The sequence below is a fragment of the Varanus komodoensis genome, unplaced genomic scaffold, assembly GCF_004798865.1.
Source record: "Varanus komodoensis strain SLA01 unplaced genomic scaffold, ASM479886v1 scaffold3, whole genome shotgun sequence".
Taxonomy (NCBI): Eukaryota; Metazoa; Chordata; class Lepidosauria; order Squamata; family Varanidae; genus Varanus; species Varanus komodoensis.
Window position 1 is genome coordinate 23130313 of NW_025335761.1, and position 20698 is coordinate 23151010.

Below are 20698 nucleotides of genomic sequence, written 5' to 3' on the forward strand. Positions count from 1 at the left end.
TGAAGAAAGGGGACACTGAACATATTTTTCCCTCTCACTATTTACCAGAGTTCTAGACGCAAGCGTATCCCCCACAATTTCTGGAGTGGATCAACAAATTCTTCTCTCACAGAATATTCCATATAATTTTGCTTCCTGTAATTCTTCTCAGTAGTAAGTATTTAGTTCTCAAGTGTAGACTTCACTTGTGGTTCTGTCCACCCACAATACTGCAGATTCCTAGCCTGACTATCAGCAGCCATTCTTTTCAGTACTATGTTCATCATCTTGGCCTTTTCACTGCCCCAGGGTGAACTGTATGGGTATGTCAGCTGCCCACATGCATCACAGAGTTGTAACCATTACCCTTTACATTGCTATTTTAACTTGGAATTGAATCCAGCAAATTTACTGACCACTTACAACCCTAGTGTTCTGTGATGTTTGGCATATTGTGGCAAATTTGCATATTTCGTGATAGTAGAACCTTATATTGCCTGACCCATCTACGTCTCTCAACTCTGACTAATCATTTGTTCCATTCTGGAATCTTTTTGAGGTGACATTTACCTTTATTGGTTCACTGGTGATGTCTCCTCTGTCATCCATGTGCTAACCACATTCCTTTTCATCTGCCTTATATATTTCAATGCTTGTTTGCCTGCAAACCAAACAATGTTGCAGGTTCAGTTTACCTCTCTTCAGATACTAACTCTACAGCTGCCTTTTTGTCTTTGGACTGGGGGACCTCCCTGTGGTTTTGAGGGAGCATTGCCACTCTCATTGTCAATGAGAAACAATTGTCTCCCAAGGAAATAACAAACTGTCTATAGTAGAGGTAGGCAATCTGATACCTTCCAGATGTTTCAGACTACAGTGCCCAAAATTCTGAATCTTTGCTGATGCTGGCTTAGATGTTTGGGTGTTGTAGTTTAAAACATCTGGAAGGTGTCATGTTGCCTACCTCTGATTGAGAATGTTAAGCAAATGCCATCAGATGCTATCCTTTCTTGCCCTACTTTGGACTGGGTAGTCTAGATTCCCACAGACAGTACACTACATGATCAAATAAGGGATGATCTCCACTGCCTGGCCATTTCTACCTGGACTTTACATTGTCCACATATGTCCAGTGGCAAACAGTCTTGCAGGGATGTGCAATGTGCTAAACAACTCCCTCTATCAGGTCCATGCTGTGCTTTGGAAATAAAATTTTCTTGTACATTATCTCATGCCCCATCTTCAGCACTAATGATTCCCTGCATTGACTATTTGCAGTAGGAATACTGCAGTGCGGATTTGTACACTAAAGAATATGAAGTTCCCAAGTTCTACACTCAGCTGATTGCTAGGGAGTATGCTTCTGATCCCTTTGTATGGGGATATACAAAACTTCTGTTTTAGCTATTTCCTCCATTCTTCTTGATTCTATTAACCTTCCAGCCAAATTTTAGTGCTTCACAAACTGATTCTCCACCAGAACAGTTGCACTCACCACATAAGTGCTTGGAATACCCTAACAGGAATTTATGCACTGCCCTATTGCATTGTAGAAAATTGACAACCAGCAAATCCTGTGCCATGAAGTGTGTTTGTCAGGGTCTCTCTACACTTTTGAACATTGTGACTCAGTTTGCCACACAACATGGTGGGTTGTTGTAAGTTAAATAAACCACAGTGCGCCTCTTTGTGTGCCAGGCTGTGTTGCCTAGAGGCAAGAGATTCATTTAGATGTGAAAAGCAATAAGCACACCAGGGTGGAAAGGAAAAGAGATTTAATCAGAAATAAAAGCAACAAGAATACAACAGAGAGTATGCTTATGATGTCCAGCATGCCCCTTCTGCCCTTTAGAACCCCAAAACAAATGATTTGGGTGAACTTCGGCCAGTCTGCACAGCACTGTCCTGTAGTTCAGCCTGGACTGAGGTTCAACTAACAATGGAATTCCCTCAACTTATTTAACTATCAATGGGTTGGCTGTACCGGGTTATGGGTAAGAGTGGGAGCCAAGTTCAACCAATATGAATATCTGACACGCCTCAAAAATAAAGATTACTCTTTATTTTCCCCAAACTCTCATGTCAAGTGTTAAACTAAAGAATGCAGCAAGCTTGCGCCAGAATTGCATTATTGAATTAAAGCAAAAGTCTCCTCTGTATCAGCAAAATACCATAGTAGGTTCAAGCAAAGTAGCAGCCTCTGCCCTGCACTGTGCATAAGATGGAGGAATTGTGGCACACAACTAGCTCCTCAGAATCACAGCAGCCTTCTTCATGAATGCCACTACACAAGCATGTGTATCCACAGGTTTGAGTATGCAGCCTATGATTGCGGTTTGCTAAGGGTGCAATTGTTGTGCATACCCAGGCATTCTGGAGTATTAAGTGTTAAACATCCCTCATGCAACCTTCAGTTACTAGTAAGATATGCATGGGTTGTTTAACCCCCAAATAACACATAATGGCCCAGCCATATTATGTAAACCTACCCAATGTGTTGCCTCACGGAACTCCTGAACTCCTTTTAGCATTTTTCTGGCATGTGCCCTATCCAGGACTGGATCAAGATCATACTGGGCAGTGGGGTGCATACATACTGCCATCCCCCAGTTTGCCCCTAAGTCTGGACTCACATACATGATATTTGCAGGTGCACACAACATTAAAAATAAATGCTGTCCCTGTAAAACAATGCTTTGTTTTAAAAATTATATATCTTAATGGAACATCATCTTTTGTACTTTCCTGGAAGCAAAAGGATGTAATCAAATGGAACACAGTTTCTCAATTAACTTTTGATCAGACATTAACATCAGTATATTCTGCTCTCTGCTGAGCTGAGTAGTTTTTAATCAACCACAATTTGGAAAACAAATATTTAGCATCGCATTTGGAAATCAGAAGAGTTGAGTTACCACCCAAATGTGACAAACATGTTAGGAAAAACATTATTCAAATAATTTTTCCATATGTCCCTGGCAAGGTTGTTGCATGTATTTGTGGTTTCCACTTTCTGATGGAGTAGTAAAACATTAAGACTTCACTTCTCAATCCATCATTCAAGTCTTCAGAGAAAAAAGGGCACCATTTACTGACACTTTATATGGTTTCTGAACAGGATTACATTCTGTGGGGGATTTAAAATGTATAAAAAGTTCTCATAAGACTTTTGATGTGTAGATATGAGCTGCTCAGTAATAACACGAAACATTTAAACTTCAGACATCTTTTCAGATAAAAGGGAAGATACAGCATACAAGGTGTTATCAGAACATTTCTTCTTTTGCATTCATTTTCAACTTATGCTATAATCATTTGCTGTCATTTCACTTCAGGTGTTTTCTTCATAGATTTAATATGTATTTCTTTGATAAAAAGCAAACTCTTGGAGTGAAGGTGTGAACTATCATAAAACAGGTCCAAGATTCTGGCATACCGTCTCTGTGTGTATATTTGCATGTGCTCTCTCTCCCTCCCTCCCTCCCCCCCCCCCCACTTCTCTCCCCCCATGCTTCTTATGCCCACGAACAGTAAGGAAGAATACATGGTAAGACATGGCAGAAAGTGGTCAGAATCAATGTATACACAGTATCATGGAGGTGGCTTAGTAAATCAAGGGTTTTTGCTTTGAATTTACCTCATCACAATATCGACTTACCATACAGCTATGGATACTTTACCTTTTTTCTCACCGTCTGGTTTATTGCTTCATGAAGGGCCTAACCAACTGATAACTGCCAATACATTTCCTTCTCCATGTGGACACTTACCTTGGCATCACTGAAACCCATGGATCACCCAGGAACTCATGTATCCACCATAATTTTTCATTCATTTTTTAATGGCTATTGTCTCTGTTATCCAAGGCAATCTTCCAACACCTGAACCTTCATAAGGCTAAGACTGGTTTGCAACCAGTGAGCTCATTCATATTTAAGGTTTACTTGCTTTAATATTTTTACTTTACTTGCAAATTAACATTGCTCATCCCCTTTCCTGAATTTAAGAATGTGACAGAACATACCCTCCCTTTGATATAAATGAACAAGTTCTGGCTTATTCTTTACATGGCTCTGCAAACGTTCTGATGCCCATTTCTTTGAATATTGCAAAGATCCTTGTCAGTGACATTTGGTGTTATTTCCACACACCTCTTTTTCAATAACTTGTACGATTAAGAAAGCCTATCAGCTATCCAAAGCTGTCCTGAGTACTGCTCCAGTGTGTTTCCATTCCAGACCTACCTAGTCTATTCTGTCAGCTTTTGTCAAGTGTTATGTCTTAGATGTGAGAACCAAAAGTGATGTTTCTTGTGAGAGAGGTGTTCTTCACAATTTGCTTAAAGACTTCATTTCCATTATCCTTCAGTTAGGCCAGTTTGATAATGTTCCATTTCTATGACAGCACAGAGAACATGAATAAGAAAGACAAGGTGCTTACCAGTTATGGTAACAGATAAGTGGTCTTCTGTGTACCTGTGCAACCCATTCACTCTGATGTCCATGCACCTTTTGAGGCATGGACATACTGCAAGGAATTCCAGATCAGATTGGTTGGGCTCAGCTTCTCCTTTTTAAGTTTTAGCAGTTTCAGAGATCCTAGGTCACTGATCTTGGGATCTGTGCACTGGGACAGATCCCATATGTGTGAATGCACAGAAAATCATGCAGAGTATACTGGTAAGCAGCTTCTCCTTCCTGAGACTGGAAGGGAATCAGCCACAAGAAAGCAGCATATCTTGAGTACTGCAGAAAAACAACTGTGTACCTAAGACTTAAATCCTAGATCAGGATAAAGGACTTGTTTTTTTTTTTTTTGTTTTTTTATGAAAATATGAGCAAATTTGTCTCAATTAATGAGGCGCACATCTGTCCTGGTTGCAGAAATAACTATATGTCTTGGATTTCGTTATGGTGTAAGTAACTAAACTGATGATGGGATTTGTGGCTGTGAGGTTACTCACAGTGATTAAAAGAAAAATTTTCTATTCTGTTAAAGCATATGTGTGAACACCTGTAATTTTAATATAAACTCAGTAAGGAGTTTAAGTATTTCCTGAATAAGACAAACAAAACAACTGTATCTGGATGATGGAGCTAGTGCATCAGAGGGGCCACATGGCCAAAAAAAAAAAAAAAAGCAAATACTGACTGGGTTTGTACAATCATGGAGGGAACATAGAAACATAGAAACAGAGCAAGTTAGAAGGGGTCTCTTGGGCCATCTAGTCTGACCCCCAGCTCCAGCCGGCTCTGCTCACGACATGCCCACCATGTGCATGTCCAGCCTATCTTTGAACACCCTCACTGATGGGGCATCAATGACCTCTCGTGGAAGCCCATTCCATACCCTCGGGGTCCTAAATGTCAGGAATTGCTTCCTGGTGTCTAAATAGAACCTTGGTTCCCTGAGCTCCCTGAGTGCGTCCTGCCTTCCTCTGCAGGGGAGAACAGGTCTCTACCCATCTCCGTGTGACATCCCCTCACATACCTGTATGTCGCCAACAGATCCCCTCTGAGTCTCCTCTTCTCCAGGCTGAAGAGACTCAGTTCCCTCAGTATTGCCTCATATGGCATCCCCTGCAAACCGGCCACCAACCTTGTGACCCTACGCTGCACTGACTCTAACCTGGCTATATTCTTCCTGTAATGAGGGGCCCAAAACTGAGCACAATACTCCAGTTGCAGGCACACCAGAGTCATATAGAGTGGTAGTAATACCTCTTTTGATCTTTCCCGTCCCTGCACATGCCAGCCACAAGCTGCCTAATTAGTGTAATTAGGTTGTCAAGATGTGTGAGCCTGGTGAAAGTTAGACTGGGTGGTTTCTCAAACACTTTTCTGCAAAATAAGGATAACTTTCTCAAACTGATACTGGATCTTCAAGAGTAGTTTCCAGAAGATACACATTCTTCTGCATTGTTGATCACTTATACAGAACCTAAAATTGTCTTGAAGTCATGTTGGTTCTTGTCTGAGGGTTTGCAATCTAATAGATACAATATAAAAGGAAAATGGAGAAATGGGAAGAAACAACAGCAGCAGCTTCTCTGGCCAATGTAAGAGGTTGAGTTGGTCCTTTTCTTGCTTGTTGTTAGTCACAAAGTTGTGCCCGACTCATCACAACCCCATGGACAACATTCCTTCAGGCTCTCCTGTCCACCATCCCTTGGAGTCCGTCCAAGCTCACACACAGATATGGTGTAAAACTTTCTCTCCTGTTCTCAAATGGCTACCAGTAAGAAGTGAAGAAAATGGAAATGTTCTGTTAAGTTTCTGCTCTTAATTACAATGAAGAACAGCCAATGGGTATGAATCTGCTAAATGATCAGCTTTGCATTTTCTCACTTTTTTAATTTTTAGATTTCTTTGGACATTGGTGCCAAAGTAATCCCTTGTACATCTCTAGGCCCTGGACAGCATCATTTGGGATTTCATTTAGGATTGCTTTCACCATTTGGTTCAGTGATAGACCTTTCTGGGGCACTGTTGTTTTAGACATGGAGAAAGTTGACCTGTCATGCATTTTATCCACTCATTGTTAGGGTAATTAATGGATTATCATAATTACAACACTCCCTCATTCCTATACCTTCCTGATTTCATTTTATGTTGCAAGATCTTGCTGAATATCCTGCTGAGGAGAACAATAGCACTTTCTTTGTACTAAATTAGGTTTGGAAGTCACCATTCTTACCCACAGTGCTTCTGTGGAGGAGTCTTCTCCAGTTAGGTTTTTTTGTCTGCTTGACATTATATAGAACTTTGGAAGAGATGCCCTTAGCCCATTGGTTCTTTCCATTGCACCAGGTTTCTACATTGGCGTCTTTAAAATGTTCCAGTTCTCCCATTTTGTCTTGGAGTCTTCTAACATCTGCATAGAATCAGCTAGATACAGTGTTTCTCCCCTGATGTTTCTGGTACTTGCCTCATCCAGTATGTCAGTTAGGCTTCTATAACTAGCTATCATGCTTCACCTCATGCTCGTGGCCTATTTCCTCCCTTTTCTCACTTGGGCAATTGAAAACATTTGCATCTTCATCTTCTAGGGTTAAGATGATCCTCTAGTGATCTGGTTCTCTTCTGTTGGTTGGGCTTCTTCTCATCCTCTGCCCTGGTTTATGAAGTGAGCCAAGCTGAGAGAAATGCTTGCAGAACTCCAGTTGTGCACCTGTCAACCTTCTTCCACAGCACATGCAGCACAAAGGTCACAAGTTACATGCTTAGAAGAGGAATGCTGCTTGCATAGCATTTGTGCACATTTGATTCCTAGAAAGTGCTCCCATTTGATGTTCGTGACACCAAATCAGACTCACACTCATGAGAAAGTGAATCAGAGTCTGGGGAGTCAATCCAAGGGAGTCTAACAGTCTTACCTCCAGAGCAGAGTCCGCAACACATCCCTACCCATTGGTGTTCCACCCAGCATTCAGTCTAAAAGCTGCTCTGCCACCCTTTTTATACTTGGCTTCAGCAGTTTATTGAAATGGAACACATGCTGCTTGTATAAACCCATCTGGTTCCCAGACATTTCCCACTACCTCCTTTCTGTATGGCTGTCTCATCTGTGTATTGAGACCCATCACCTTCACCAGACTTGCTGGTCCTGTGTGTGGAACATTGCAGAGAAAGCCACCTAGATTTTGGCCTTCTACCTAGCAACTTAAATTTGACTTCCAGGACTTTATGACTTATATTTTCCCATGTATATAAAATATATTAGTATGGATCACAATCACTGATTTCAGTGACTCCCACTATCATGTCACACCCTCAAAGGAATGTGTGGCTTCTAGAAGATCATTTCCTGGTCTTGTCTGCCAATCTGTTTTTCTTAACTTTACCAGTTCAGAAACCTTCATTTTTAAGACTTAAGCACACACCTAGGATTTCTGACTGGGCTGGGAGATAGTTATGCATGTGGCAGTAAATGTATACATTGGATATCCCCACCTTGCTGCTGGCTTTCTGCCTTTAAAAATTTAAACATACTGGGTTTACAAGGAAAATGTAAGTTATTTACTAGGAGAAGGTGGGGAAATTCTTTATAGTTAACTTAGTAATTAGAAGACAGAAGATTCTACTGCCATGGCCTTCTCATCCTATTGTGCTGCCACTTTATTACTGGAATTGAGTTGCTTTGTCGTTGGGGCTGCTAATGCTCAGAGTACTGGCTCCCTTGCAAACCTGCCTCCTTATATAAGTTAACTGGCCCCAATAGCTGTTGCTCTGACTTAAGGGCTTTATTTAAAAAGCAAGGGAGGGAATGGATAAACTACTGTTCGGCAGTAGCTTACAGAGAATGGAAATCAGTTGAGCCCCCTGGGAATAGAGGTTTTCTAATCAGGGCAGAGGATGGTTGGGAAGGACACAACAAGGGAAGGTGATATTGGAGTGTAGCTTAGGCTCCCCTAGGAATACATGATGCTGAGGGGTACCTTATTTCAAAAAGGGATGAATTCCCTTTTTGTGTTGCATGCTACATAGTGTAATGGAACACAGAATGCTGCCTAATAGCAGATCAGACTAGATTTGTCCACCGAGAGCAATATTATATACTGTGTAGAAAATGGCTGTTTGGAGTTCTTTCCTAACATCCTGCTAATTGATGTTTTCTAGTTAGAGATGTCAGGGTTTGGACTTTCTGCAATGAAAGCATGTGGTCTACCTTTAACAAGTTCTTGCTTAACATCATTGATGACAAACGATGCCCAGCTGAGAGGCCTCCATGAACTCCTGTAGTAGATTCTTTTCCCATAGGTGAAGAGCCTTATAAAGCATATGTGTAAACACCTGTCACGTTCATATAAGCTGAGGAATCTCTTTGGTGAACCACATTAAATTGGGCATTCTTTTTATGTCAGTGTAACCTTACCCCCCCCCCCCCCATATCTACTACTCATTTTTTTTCCTTTTTGTTTCTGATAGATCCTGGCTTACAGCTGATTCCTTTCGAAACTCAACCATCCAATTTTCCTTCAGAATTTAGAGAAGGCTCTTGGGCATGTCAGTGTTGGAATTTGTCAGCTTTCCTTTTCTTGCCTTTTCATTTTCTGTTTTTATTTTGTCATACCTTTTAGAACTGGATGGAACTGAAGAAGTTCACTCAGCATCTCAACAGCAGGAAGTTACATCCAAAAATATTACTGAGGAGGAGCTTGAAGACTGGTTAGACAGCATGATCTCCTAAGGCCTGTATTTTGGTTGTCATACAAGTAACTCAAGAATAAACTAACTTGGCAGTAGCTAGGTATAAAATATCTATTTACAAATAGCTGCTTCATCTTGAATGTTACATGTAGTTATGCTTCATATGTAGTTATATTTTCCAGACAAAAGAGTTCTTTGCACCCAAGTGTCTAAAGAAATGTAATAAAATTTGAAATTCTTTGAAGGTGGCTTTGGCTGCAAATGAATACATACAATGGAACAATTTTGGTTTTGCAAAATAAAATAGTGCTAATATATATGGTTGTGTATAGATGATATAGTTTGTGGTGTGACTTCTGTTAGGTGCATAATTCAAAGAAATATGATGAACATGGAAGTTTTGTTTTGTAAATTCTTTATTGCACTGGATATTTTTATTAGAAAGAAAAATGCATAAACATGGCAATAGTACCACTAATTTACCAAAAAGCATCAATTTTATTTGGCCTAAAATTTAATTTTGTAAGGTTGTGAGACAGTGTTTTAATCAGCTGCATCTAATAAGCTGTTCTGGACCAGATATATGACTAATCTTCAAGTATCTCATACAGTAAGACAGGAAAGCAACACAACTAATTAACAAAAATGTCAATCTAAAAGGCCAACATTAAAAAAAATTGCATAGCTATGTCTGCAAGGTTTAAGGCACTTAATTAGGATTTTAGGGACAATAAAGATTTCAAAAGTTTTACACATTGAAGTATTTAAAACTTTCTACTGCTATTGTTTACTAAGAAATGACATGGGGGCTGTCAATATTTCAATATATCATAACATGACTCAACAACTGTGGCATTGTCACTTGACAACTTAACTTTTTTAAGTTGCAGATGTTGTGTATGTAAATTATATAGCCCTTTCAACTACACTGTTTCCTATTCCACAAGGTTTGAGATAAGCACATATCATTTCTGAACCAGAAAATGGAATTGAAATATTTAAGCATTTTTGTATTTTTCCAATAAGGTCTGCTTCTGCTAGATGCAAAAAGCCCAGTTTGAATCATCAAAAATCAAGCAAATTACATAACAGTATGGAGGGATTAAACAGATGCAATGTCTATATTAGGCCATTGAATGGCAAGGGTTTTTTTGTTTTGATGTTGTTGAGTGCAATATTTCATTTGTTGATAAGTTTATCCAAGTTGATCTTCATACTGTTTACGAAAGCAATCTCCAGCTGGGAAGAAATCCCAGCATCTTTCTTGATACATTTTCCACACATATGACTCCTGCAAGACAAGTATTTTTCAATGTTTGAAAAAAATCCATGGAGAAAATCTGTTTCCCTGTGATTATATCTATTCCAAGATATGTAAAGTTTCCACAGGCAACTTCTGTTATTAGATAGCAGTTCCAGAAAGGGAGCTGCTATCTAATACCATTCTGGATACCATTCCAGAAAGGGAGTGTGCCAATGAGCAGGGAAGAAAAGAGAAGGGTGTGGAACCACAACCATCTGCATGGCCATTCCTACCCCCAAGAAGCAGAACATGCCTCTAAAGCCATCTATATCTAAAGATCTGTCATTCCTTCTGCTAGAATAGGCAAGGATAGGTCTATTGTTGGAGCCCTCTCTCTCTCTAGTCAGCCCAGTTGGATTGTGCTCAGTTTATGCTAAGTTGGTTTGATTGAGTATTGCTGAAAATAGCTATGGTAACTGGCTTATTTTAATTCTAGTAGCTTACACGTTCAAGATAAACTCACTTGAGTGCCTCATCATCCACTTGAGTAAAAAGCAGTTTATGAATTTGTAGCTTTGGTAGAATTTAAAATCTTCAAGAACTATGTAAAAATCATGTTGTCAAATGAGAATAACTTAAAATCTTAGGTGAGAGCTTGTTCAGGCACCTTTTTGTGGTTTTGTTTGGTGTTTGCTAACATGAGTTGTACCAGTACCCCCTGCATTACTTATTTGTGTATGCAGCTGTAATGCGCATCAAGACCACACAAGTTGTGCCGAGGCTCAGCTGTCTTGTACTGAGATTTATGTACCACCATCCTGCCACCCCTTCCTTCTGTCCTTCCCTCCCTATTCCATCTCCTAAATTCACCCTTATCTGGATTGATGATCCTATTTTGCTCTCACAGGTCTTGTTCACTATTAGATGCAGTAATTAATGTATACCTACTTGTCCAGTGTGTTCAGTTTCATCCTTATTAATGAGATACATCAGAAAGAACCTAGAAGAAGAATATGAAACTACACATGATGTTTTAACTGTAGAGTCCTGTTTATGTTTCTTGAAGTAGCTAAAAAGGAAATGTCTTAAACTTCATTTGCTGGTTCATTACTGAAAGCCTCCCCATCTTCTAATATTTATAAAAGTCCTTAAAATATATTGGACATTAATAAAGGTAAAACTAAACAGGTCTATGTCCACAGGTTCACAGTCCAAATAAAGCTGACATATCCAATAAGAAATACAAAAAGAGGAAAAGCAAATAATTCATGGGTAAATGAAACAGATCTACTGAATCAAATCCAAAGCCCTGCCAGCTTGCTGCAATCAGGTCAAAGTGGTGATGGCTTTCTATTTTTCCTTTCAGATTATTCTCTTTTCATCAATCAACTTCATTTCAGGGCCTTTTTAGGGGCATGTTGCAGAACCAAGGAAGCATGAGATCTGCATATCTATGGCATTACCTGACATTCCCCACTTCAGCCCCCACTGGTAGCAGAAAGTCAGATTGCTTACCTCTAATTTTTTTCAAGTGGTCATCTGTGCATTCACAGATGACCACTTGAAATTATAACCCTAGAAGTCGAAGTCTTAACCCTTTCCTCACCCATGGAAGCCAGGGAGCCTGTTTTATGTTACAGAGCTGCCACCCTCTCCTGCTGGTATATAAGGAAGGGCTCTCACCATTTTCCCAGTTCAAGGGGACCAGCATTTTGCCCTCAGAACCAGGAAGGAAGGGCTGGTCATGGCTCAACCCATACCAATCCATTATGGATCTTTAGAAGGGGAAAAAGGGTATAGAAGATCAGGAATGTTGTTAGCACTCTCACAGAGCCAGTAGTTGGGTTGTATGAATGCACAGGGGACCACTTGAAGAACATCAGTTACAAGTAAGCAACCTGTACTTTCTTTTTCATGGTCTCTGTGCATCACACATGTGGGCAATCAGCGAGTTTACATTTGAGTGGAGGTGGTGAGGTATCAGTGGAGGACCACTTGACCAAAGGCACAGTCTTGTCTGGCACAGACATCAAGCCAGTGCTGTTGGATACAGCTTGATGGATGGACCACGTAGCTGCTCTGCATAGCTCTTGTAGTGAAATGCCAGCATGCAGTGTCATAAATGTCACCATTGCTCTTGTAGAATGTGCTATTGGTTGGTCAGGTACTTGTAGCCCAGCCAGTCAGGCTAGTTTGATAGCCTCAGTGATACAGTGGACAAGTTGCTGAATACTGATAGGTTTGCCTTTTGATCATTTACTGTATGATAAAAAGTCTGTGACTGGCAGAAGGACTTTGTTTGGGACCAATCGAATACTAGTGCTCTTTGCACACTGAGGGCATGAAGAGCCAATTCCACCTGATTTAGGTAGAAGTGACTTTTGGCTGATTAATGGCAAACTGCTTTGTCCTTATGAAAAAATAAGGAATGGTGGGTCAATCTGTAACTATTTGCTTGCTCTTCTGGCTGATGTAATCACTACTAATGTGACCTTACAGGAGAGAAGATGTAGATCCACAGTGGCCAGGGATTCAAATGAGGGTCTTGTGAGCTCTTGAAGAACCACTGATAGGCTCCATCCAAGCACAATGGAACAAATGGGAGGTGTAAGGTTGTGCAGACATCTGAGGAACCGACGGGATAGAGGATGTGAGAAGATGGAAAAAATTTTGACCATCTTGTGGAAAGCAGGGATTGCCTCCAAATAGACTTTGTTTCAGGCCCTTGTAGTGGAGTGAGTGTAGGAACTTGAGGATTTATTGATCATCTGGTGTGGATCCAAGTTTTCTCCTTGAGCAAAAGTCACAAATCTGTTCCATTTGGTGTTACAGGAACGCCATGTGTTCAGCTGTAATGCTATATCTAGGACCAAACTGATTGGATCTTGGGAAAAATGGGGCTTCTAAAGTTATTGGCTGACCTTCCATGCCATCAGCTGGATGGTCCCAACATCCAGATGCAAGATTATTCCTTAGTCCCAAGAGATAATGTCTGGTCACGTCAGCAGGCAGATGAAGGTTTGATTTGATAGAAACAGGTGGGTGAACCTTGCCTTTTGTGGCCACCACAGGATGAAGGAGGTATTTCCTCTCTAGATCTTCACCAGCATCCTGAAGGGAATCGTGGGAACAGGTAGAAAAACATCCCTTCCCGTCAGAGAAGGAATGCATCTTCCAGCAAACCGTGGCTGACCCTGGCATGGGAGCAGAACATCTTGCATACTGCATTGGCTGGCATTGTAAAAAGGTCCACAGAAGTGATCCACCAGAGCTACAAGAGCTGTTTTAAGATGTCTGGGTGGAGTTCCTATGTGTGAGTCTCTTTGGACCTCTTGCTTAAGTCATCTGCTGTGGTATTTTGGGTCTTGACTAGATCAATGGCCATGATGGTGATGCTGTGTTGCAGACAACAGTCCCAGATGAGTAATGTGAAACAGGGAGATGCAGACCTTGTGCCACCTTTATTATTCAGATAGAACACCATCATAGTGTTTGAGGCATCTGAATGTGCTTGCCTTTCAGGATGGGCTGGAAGACAATCAAAGCCTTCTGGACCATGAGAAGCTCAAGGTAACTGATGTGATTTGAGTAATCCCAATCAGCCCACAATCTAGTAATACCGGGCTCGAGCTGGGGCCATAGAGCACAATTGATCAATGCCACTGCTCTGTCTGTAGGAAGGTAAGCCCATTAAGAAATCCAGTGTTGTCCCAGTGTGGAGGATTGACTGGGAGGTGAGAAGTACAGATTGTTAATTGTGCATTTTTAATGCACACTTTCAGAATAGTTTGCATGTTCTTCCCAGGATGGAACAACAGTAGCCAGTCATCCAGATAAGGAAGAACCTGAATTCCTGGCCATACCCTTGGTGCAGACTCGAGGGGCTCTGGAAAGGCTGAACAGAACCATTGGTTCCGATGGGGAACTGGAGAAAATGCCAATAGTCTTGATGAATAGACACATGGAAATATGTGACCTTCAGATTAATCGAGGTGAACCGGTCCCCTTGGCACATCAATGGCAGAAGTTTCTGCAGCAAGACCATGCAGAATTTCTTGTGGGGGTATAATAGTTCATGTCTCACAGGTCTAACATGGAGTGGAGGCCACTGTCCTTAGGAATGAGGAAGTACCACCAAAACAGGAACTGGATGGAGAAACAAGTCAGATTATCCCCTTACAAGTCAGAACATGGCAACCTCCACAGTCAAAGTGGGAGAGCAGACTGTAGTTCATATGGTTCTGAGAGGTGGAAAGATTATATGCAGTATCCATTCTCCACAATGGAGAGGACTCACCGATATGTCATTATGGATTGCCATTTGTGAAGATGATCAGGCAGCCTTTGGACCAGACTTGTGCCAATGGAATGGGACTGGCTGATGGTGGTAGTCAGTGGCATTGCCTCTCAATCTGCATCTCTTGTTAGGCTGCTGGAAACGGAAGGCATCTCATTGGTGCATGGAAAGATGGTATTGACCCTGGCTCACATGCCCTTGATAGTTGAGATGGAACAAAACTCCCCCTCCCACACCCACCGCTGCTATTGCTCTAGGCTTCTGGATACTATTCAGTTTCTCATTGGTTCATGTATTGAAGAGTCCTTCTCTGTCAAAAGATAGCTCTTCAATACAGGACTGTTATCTCTTTGAAAAGGCTAGCTGCCTGAAGCCAGGTGTGTTGCCAAATTACCACTACACAAATTGTCACAAAGTGCCCTGGAATCACAATTGATGCAGTGATGAACAGTATAATTTGCTACCTTAATGTTGAAGGGCCTCTGCCTGGAATACCCTAGCCAGTTCGCGGTGTTGTTCCAGAAGGAACTCAGGGCATCCATCTTCTCCCATAGGAAGACTTGATATCTTCTCATGGTGCCCTCATAGATTGATACCTGAAGATCTAGTCCCATTGCTGCATAGACCCTCCACACAATGGCGTCCAGGCAGTGTCCCTCTCAGTCAGCTGGAGTGGTGTGCTCCCTCTATGTCTGACCCTGTGCTGACTATACAGTGACTGAGTTCAGCGGTAGATGGTAGAGCAGGAATGGGATGTCCCTCTTCTGGACCTGGTAAAGCTCTCCAAATGTTGGCTGTGGCTGTATTGGGGCCTTTCACAGTTTCTTCCTGCTGTGAAGTAGTGTGGGAAGGAACATAATGGTCACCAGCACAGCTTTCCCCATCCAGATGATGTTGGAGACTAGATCTACCAGTGGCTCAGTGAGGCAGTGGAACCGGACCAGAGTGGAGGCAGTGGAACTGTCAGCATGGACATCTATGGTCCCCACAGTTTCATCAAGTGGTAAGGAGACCACTGATGGATCCTTTCAACATGGTGGGACAGTTCCACTGGTGGTGGCAGTGCCCAGTATGGTTCTCAAACCCAGGCTATCTTTGGTGGTCAGTGACTCAAGGCTTGGGATGTTGTTGGAGAGATCATCCTATGCGATGGACAAGCTACTGGGCTGGACAGTAGCATCCTGGGACAGTAGCATTTCAGATGCAGATACCGAGTGTGCCTTGGTGGAGACATAGGAGGAAGGCTGGTTGGCATAGAGGGTGAGGAATCCCATATTTCGCCCTTGGAGAAAGATGAAACAGCAGCTTCACTCTGTGCCATTGAACCAGATGAGGGAGCCATCATTGGAACCACTGCTAGGATTAATGGTCAACCCAGCACTGGAACCATGGTCAGAGCTGCTGGCAGAACAGTGGCGTGAGCCCTTCCAAGGCTGAAGGTTAATGGTGTCAGGCCTGTTTTGGGGGCTATTCCTTGCCCTTTCTGAGCACTATTTTCTCAGTGGCCACTATTGTGCATGCCCTTTTGGCTTTCCTCTTAAGGTTGTGGAGCCCCAGCAGCTGCTGGTGGGACTTCAGATGTGTAGGCCACCCATGAAGATGTTGGGTGTTCAGGTGAGGCCATTGTCTCCAATTCCACAGCCATAAGGGTGTGGCACCACGATTATATTTTGAGATGGCTGGTTCAATTCTTGCAAGCCTGTCTGGTAAATGGCTGCCAATGAGGGCAGTAATCTACCCTGTGGTTTTCTCCCACGCCAAAAAGGGCACAGAGAGTGCCTGCCCATCACTGGCATTTTCACCATGCTTTGAATGCCAATCAGGGAGAGAAAAAAGGTGAATTAAAAAGAAAAATAGTTCAGGTGAATAGTTCAAAAAGAGATGGATGATATGAAAGGGGTTGTTTTTTTGTGAATAAGGGTAGGAACAAAGTATGGAGGTAGAAAGTGAGCAAAAGTGATACTTTTGGAGTAGATAGAAGGAAAATACGAGATTTTGCTTAGGTTAAAGATGCTAGGAACAGGTCCAAGGCACCCAAAATGGTGATCAGAAAAGAACTGGGGAAATAGCTGGAGCCCTGCCCTTATATATTAGTGGGAGGGGCTGTGGCTCTCACCAAAATGAGCTTATTAAGGAAAATCTGACAACAGGCCCCACGCAGAAACAGTGCCCATATGTGTGATGCATGGAGACCACAAAGAACACCACTGTTGTGTAAGTTTTCTACTGCCACATCAGAGGACCCTCGTTTTGTGGACATGACTTCCTAATGGTGGCCTTCAGAGCAGCCTTTCAGGGAGCTTAAAATTGCTCCCTAAGGCTGCTATCCTATACATACTTATCTGGGAGTATCACATGAAACTCAGTAGGATTTATCTCTGAAGAGCCATACATGTAATAGCTCTGTAAAACAGAACTAACCAAGTTTCATTTGCTGAAAAGCCACATAATGACATTTATATTACTAACACAGATGAGCATAATATATACTCACAAATAGTTGGCCAAGTTGTGCTCTTGTAAAGTATGCATTTCAAACCCATGGGGTGTTGTGTCAAAATAGTCATTACCAATTCCACAAATAAAACATTTGGTCTAGAAACAAAAAAGACATTTAAATCAAATACATATTATATTTGATTCTTATGAGTAATTACTTTAGAAAAACAATGCAAATCAGTATAGGCTTGTTAATACCTCCATGTCTTCTTTAACTTGCTCCTGTTGGTCCCTTAATTCACCAAAGGCATCAATAATCAGACCTATGTTTGAGTGGAGTTGAAACAGAAGTATAAAGAATGAAACTACCCACATTTTTGAAAAAAAAACCACTTGTTCCATTTGTACTCTTGACAATTAAAAAGTATTGTTTAAAATACATGTCTTTTTCTTTTCAACTAAAGATACATGAAGTAGGCAAGGCTCATAATATGGCTATGGGTTTAAAGCACTATATGGATGCCCAGATAGAGTGTAGCTAAAAAGATAGGAGAGATGCCAAGAAATCCTGCTTGTTCATCTCCATCTGACTGTAACATCAGTCATCATGAAGAATTTTCAGCAATTCCAACCATCAGTATCCAGCTATATAGCATTCATTCTGTGTTGTAACATGTATTAACAATACTTCTTAGATTAGTTATGCCTTTAAAAACCATTTGAAATTGCAGTAAAAAAGAAACACAAAATAATTCATACTTTTACATCATCATTTTATATAACTAGTGTGACTATTATGTGATGGCCAGATGATGAATGTATTCAGAGACTCATTATCTGCAGCAAGTAGTAAACCTACAGCATGGGCCATTGAGGATATGTATCTATTTCCTTGTTTACACACTGAACACAGCTTTCTGGACCTTTTCTAATCTTATTCATTAATACTGCAATAAATGATCTTATGCTACTTAAAGCATGATACTAGAAAAGTCAGATAAAATGAGTAACATTCAACATACCTTGAATGATAGCCAGAAGGATGACAATGACGAAGAAGAAAAATGTGATGTCAAAAATAATTCGATACATTTCATAAGGGTCACCTGCAGGATCTTCAATTTCATCCCCAATGCCTCCACCTGCTCTTACCCCAACATACATATGGAAGAGATAACACTAGAAAGAAGAATTTTACAAACTTTCATGAGAGAGAACTCAACTGCTTTGAATTGTTGTGTGTGTGGCCACTACATTTTATATCACACGCTGGAAAAGGGAAATAAGCTTATGACATTGAAACACAAAGACCATATTCCCACAACATGACAAACCATCATTATAAGTGGCCATGGTTGGTTGCCATGTCATACAGGCTGACTTAGTTTTTCCCCACAAATCACCCTGATAACCTGTGGTTTACGAGTATATTCCTGCTACGGAAAGAAATTGTTAAGTATGGAAATAATTTCCATGCATAGGTAATGTATGCAAAGGGCAAAACTGACAAGGATTTTTACAAGAAGGAAATAGACCTTGATGGGGCTACATCATCATCAGTACATAGCAGACAGGTAGACCTTTGAAATCCTTATAGTAGATTATGCTCAAAAATTCAGCTCTCATACTTTAAGACAGCTTTTGGAGTTATGCATGAGAATTACTCATAAATGAGAATTACTTGAGAAAATGTTCTTTATATCTGTGTACCAAGACATCCAACTTTTTTCAAATAATACTTAAAAAAACATTTACATTGTGTACTATTTAATAATGCTGCCGCACATTTGCTGGTTCTCTTGCACTTGCAAGGCCTACTTTGAGTACAGCAGGAACTAGTGCTTCCTAAAGAAATCCCAGAAACTGGCACCTGCATGGAGCCTATTGTTGGAGAGATTTTCTAGCTAAGTGTTATGGTGGGAGCCCTTTCCCTTTCCCTCCTGAGATATATAAAGGTGGGGCTTCCACCATCTTCTCCAGTTTTTGTGAAACCTTCACTTTGGCCTCAGAACCAGAAAGGGGGAGGCCATTTCTGTCTCCACACCACTGTGGCACAAATGGAAAGGTAAGGGAACAAAGGAAAGAATATAAAGGCTGAAATATATTATGGCTATTAACAGCAATGTGGAGCCGATGGGTAGGTTGTGTGAATGCACAAGTAAGCAACTTCTTTGTGGCCTTTGTGCATCTCAAGTATAGATGACGAGTGAGCTTACCTTGGAATGGAGGTGGAATGGTGTCATCAGCAGAAGACTGTTGATAGGATTGCCCATCCAAAGGAGCAGTCCTGTCTGGCTCAGACATCAAGCAAGTAATGCCAAATAAATGTAGATGGATTGGATCATGTTGCTGCTCTGCATAAATCCTCCACTGGTATTCCGGCATGTACTGTTGTGAATGTAGCCACTATTTGGTACAGTGTGCTTCTGGTTTCTCTGGGAGTTCCAGTCCGGCTAGTTGGTAGACTAGTTTGATGGTTTCTATGATCCAATGAGTGCCACTATGGGATTGCCTTTTGATCATTCAACATACGAGATGAATAGTCCTTTGGATCTGTGGAATTGTTCTATGTTGGACAGGACCCACTAATCAGATGTGATGGATTTCCAGATGGGGAGATGGTCCTTCGGTTGATCCCCAAATGGGAATGGTGGTCTAAAGAGGGGGCTGGTTCAACACTGCCTTTTGTCAATGTCCAGCCTTTGGCTAGTGTATTGAAGACAGGTAGCATTGGGACAGCAAGGACAGTTTGGAGGATACTGTAAATATTGCTGTTGCCCAGTGAGATAGATCCGTTGATTAGGGTAGAAGGGGCAGTAATGTGAAGTGCAGCTCCATGCCCATGAGTCTGAGCTTTATGGATGACGTTCAGTCTCTTGTCAGTTCTCAAATGAAAAAGTCCTGTTCCATTGAACTGCATATTTTCAATGATTGCTCACGTCTCTCGTGGCAGGTTTGCTGCCCTTAGCCATGCATGTCAACATAGTCCCATAAATTCCCTCGAAACGTAGTTGACATGATTTCTTGCCATTGCAGTATGTTGCTTGGAGAGTTGCATTGCTTCTCCAATGGAGACTCTAGCTACCGTGGTACCTTGGCTCACAAATGCCTTGATTCATGTCCAAATCGGGTCACGAACAAAAATTTTATGAAAATTTTGACATGGATTGTGAACTCCGCATTGGGTGGCGACCAAGATAGCAACCATCTCCCCCCTTCCTCCCCCCCCTGAGCGGGGAGATGGCCACAATCGCAGTTGCGTTCGTGCAGGGAAGACGTGCATGATCACGGGAGCACTCCTGCAGGAAAGATGGGCGCGATCTTGTTTATTTATTTATTAAAACATCTTGGCCATCTCCCCTCTTCCAACCAGCACAATTGTGGCCATCTCCCCACCTCCCTGAGTGAGGAGATGGCCATGATTGTGCCCGTCCCTCCATTCCCCAGCGCACCCCGTTTGCGCCCGACTCTCTCTCCCCAGTGCGCCTGCGATCGCGCCTATCTCCTCCCCCCTCCATGCACTGGGATGACAGGCCCATGCAGGGATGACAGGCGCGATCTCGGTCATGCTGTGGGGGAGGGGAGATGGCC

The 20698-nt window shown here is 41.7% G+C and overlaps 2 protein-coding genes across 2 annotated transcripts in view; one reads left to right on the top strand and one right to left on the bottom strand.

Moving 5' to 3' along the window:
• AVEN (apoptosis and caspase activation inhibitor) overlaps positions 1–17544 on the top strand; it is a 137973-nt gene extending 120429 nt beyond the window's left edge. Inside the window, exon 6 of the mRNA XM_044436196.1 lies at positions 9059–17544. Within this exon, the coding sequence (XP_044292131.1) occupies positions 9059–9168 (110 nt within the window). The 3' untranslated portion in view covers positions 9169–17544. The remainder of the gene's footprint in view (positions 1–9058) is intronic.
• RYR3 (ryanodine receptor 3) overlaps positions 10324–20698 on the bottom strand; it is a 397078-nt gene continuing 386703 nt past the window's right edge. Inside the window, exons 101-105 of the mRNA XM_044436195.1 lie at positions 18130–18286; positions 17366–17430; positions 17163–17263; positions 11320–11371; positions 10324–10419 (exon numbers count right to left, since the gene is read on the bottom strand). Of these exons, the coding sequence (XP_044292130.1) occupies positions 10324–10419; positions 11320–11371; positions 17163–17263; positions 17366–17430; positions 18130–18286 (471 nt within the window). The remainder of the gene's footprint in view (positions 10420–11319; positions 11372–17162; positions 17264–17365; positions 17431–18129; positions 18287–20698) is intronic.